Source organism: Antrostomus carolinensis, unplaced genomic scaffold, assembly GCF_000700745.2.
Source record: "Antrostomus carolinensis isolate BGI_N321 unplaced genomic scaffold, ASM70074v2 Scaffold54762, whole genome shotgun sequence".
Taxonomy (NCBI): Eukaryota; Metazoa; Chordata; class Aves; order Caprimulgiformes; family Caprimulgidae; genus Antrostomus; species Antrostomus carolinensis.
The window spans coordinates 1-3,105 of record NW_010299914.1 but is presented as its reverse complement, the minus strand read 5'-3'; the positions used below and the strand labels follow the sequence as shown (position 1 = coordinate 3,105).

Sequence of the window (3,105 nt, the reverse complement as noted above, 5' to 3'; positions counted from 1 at the left end):
GCTCTGGCCCAGCTCACACCAGGACATGCAGGTTGCTTTGGGTGCCCTGTGAACTCTCTTTAAGGGTAGTCTGGTATTTGAAGTACAGGGGATTACCCAGGGAGATAAGCTTAAAGGTTGACTAGGTTAAGCAAAAGATTAGTTTGCATATGTAAGATTGAAGCTGGTCTTTTTGTTTTATTTAACATTGCACAATAAAAAGAATAATTGCTCTTAGGCAGGTACAAATCAAGAGTCTGGGGGGGTGTTTTTTTAATAATAAAAAAAGGAAAGTACTGTTTCTACTATTTTTTTTCCATTGTATGGAGATAGCAAAACTGTTTAGTGTTAGAGGGCCTGTAGTGTGTCACTGTAACCAATTGTTTTTCTGCTGCATTACTTTACTTGCTCTTACTTTCTCTGTCTGTTCACTGACATCAGCTAACTCTCTTATGCAATGCTAATGTTTGGCTAATTTTGCATTTATTGCCTTCTGTCACCTCGCCCACATACCAAAGTGCATTCAAAGCTGTTTAGAAGGAGGTGTCAGTTGTGAGCCGATTCCACTTTGCACCACAAGGAAGTTAAGTACTTTCTATGCAGGAAAGAAAAAAAGGCTGGTAAACCAGTGCAGTTTGAATTTTTGTTCATTTTCCTCAGGCTTTCTGTATCTGCAACAGCCTAGGAAAATTTTTTGAAGGAGTAGCTTCAGCCAAAGGAAACGTCCCCTCTGGTGGTTTAAAACAGTTGGGAAAGGTGAATTCAACAGTGTTGTAGCGTAATGCTTCTTACAATGGACAGAAATACTTTCTGTACTGACACTGTTACCAACTCATCAGTGATTCTCCATTGTTTTAAGTGTTCACTAGTGCTAAACTTCTCACAAGTATTTGAAAATTAAAAGAAAATGAGTGGACCCTGCCTGTATGGCTTTTGCCTTGTGGTTTGCAGAAGAGATGCTTTGTATGCAGCTGGGGGTTTGTTTTTTCTGTTTAAAATGGTTTTTGCACTGTTTTTAACAAAGCCCTTGACTAGGCACTTAAGATATTAACCAGCTTCAGCAGATCATGCGTCTGACGGGAACACCCCCTGCATATCTCATTAACAGGATGCCCAGCCATGAGGTGAGACCTGAGCAGATGAGGGGGGATTCCAGGGCAGGTCTTCACTCACAGTGTTCACTGCTTCTATAAATGATGTCCTCGCATGTGGCATGGGGTTGGGCAATTAACTACCTGCTCTTCAGCAAGATTTTTTGTACTAAATGAAGACTTGAGATTTGGACAAGTACATACTTGACCTCAGGCTTCTGAGACTCAGGAGAACCTGGATGTGAGTCGGTTTTGTGCTGTGTGCCGTGTTGTGTGGCTGACCAGCAGACACCGTGCTGCATGTGGCCTTACAGGACTCCAGGGCAGTCAGCTCTTGCAGCACCTCTTTGCTTTCTAATCTTGCATGAACCCCAGTGTCAGCTCTTCCTCTGCTGTCTCAAGTGGCCTTTAGTTGGGAAGGGATAATGCTGATGGGCTTAATAAGTATCAGAATAACTCAAAAGAAGGCGAAGCGAGGAGACAGACCATAATAACAAGTGCTTCAGGATGATGGAAATGTACTTTGGTGGCTTGATTGTATTATACTTCAACAGACCATTTATTTCCACAGGCAAGAAACTACATTCAGTCTTTGTCTTACATGCCGAAAATGAACTTTGAAAATGTGTTTATTGGTGCCAACCCACTAGGTAAGGTTTGCTTTTTAAATGTGCTTTTCCAGAAGCTGAAACCAGTGTGTCCTGGGACGCTGAGACTTTTCCCCAAAATTTAGATTTCCTGCAGTAGTAGCTGAGAACAGAGCTACGTACCATTTTCAAAGTTTACAAAGTATGTGTGGGCTGAGGGAGGAAGAATAATAAGAAATCAGAGGAAGAAATTGGGGATGATGTTGTGGGTCCTAAGAAACTAGAGATTCCTCGTATCCATTGGGCTTTTATGAGCTTGCAGTTCAGAGTAGGGTGTCACAGAGTAGGTGACAAATCAAGAGTCTGATTTGTCTATTTTTATTAACAAAATATTATTAATATTAAAAATATTCCTATTTTTAATAATAAAAAAAGGAAAGTATTGTTTCTACTATTTTTTTTTCCATTGTATAGAGATAGCAAAACTGTTTAGTGTGAGAAGGCCTGTAGTGTGTCACTGTAACACATACTCTGTGACACCATACACGATGGGAAATCCTTTCTTTTGCAGCCGTGGACTTGCTGGAGAAGATGTTGGTGCTGGACACAGACAAACGAATCACTGCGGCTGAAGCGTTGGCTCACGCCTACTTTGCTCAGTATCACGACCCGGATGATGAACCAGTGGCAGATCCCTATGACCAGTCTTTTGAAAGCAGAGAACTTGAGATTGAAGAATGGAAAAGTGAGTTTGGGGGACAGGAGAGAGAGAGAGAGAGAGAGAGAGAGCCAGCCTGCTTCCCTTGCAGTCCATTCCATAGGCTGTGGCTCAGTGAAGCTGTGGAAGTTCAGAGGCACAAAAGAAACTGATAAAAACGTGTTAGTTCTCAGGTCCTTATGCTGAGGGAATCTGTCACATGTGCTGTGCACATAATTAGCATAATCCCTGGTAACTAATAATTATTCTGAGTATACAAACATGTAGGTGACATGGTTGCTCATGTCTTTGTTTTCAAACTTAGGTCTCCTCAACGCTCTGCAAGTCTCTTATTGTGTGTTAGGCTCTGAGAATGGTGTAACCATTCTTTTCTTTATTTTTCCTTAATTTAACCATATTTTCTGTTTAAAACAGCATTAGAACCTTTAAGATGCTTACAGGTTTTCTTGCATGAGGGATGTCTTTAGTTCTGCCTATTAAATTTCTGTCCTGCTTTTCCCACCAGGCCTGACTTACGATGAAGTAATCAGCTTTGTGCCACCACCGCTTGACCAAGAGGAGATGGAGTCTTGAGAAACTGCTCTCTCCTGTTTGTCCCACGTCACTGTGAGGGGAAGGCCTTTTCATAGGGACTCTCCGATTATCGTTCAAGTGCCTCGTCACAACAATATTCTCCTTGGTGGAGGGGTTTTGTGTGTGTTGAATTGGGGAGGGTTGGGGTGGGGGTGGG

General features: G+C 42.1%; 1 protein-coding gene across 1 annotated transcript; it reads left to right on the top strand.

Moving 5' to 3' along the window:
- Positions 1-1,023: 1,023 nt before the first annotated feature.
- On the top strand, positions 1,024-2,948 carry LOC104519795 (mitogen-activated protein kinase 14; the record flags this gene model as incomplete). Its single annotated transcript, XM_010162928.1, has 4 exons — positions 1,024-1,103; positions 1,642-1,720; positions 2,229-2,402; positions 2,881-2,948. Coding segments are annotated over 4 exons (401 nt in total), but the record flags the coding sequence as incomplete, so codon positions are not given.
- Between the last annotated feature and the right edge of the window lie 157 nt (positions 2,949-3,105).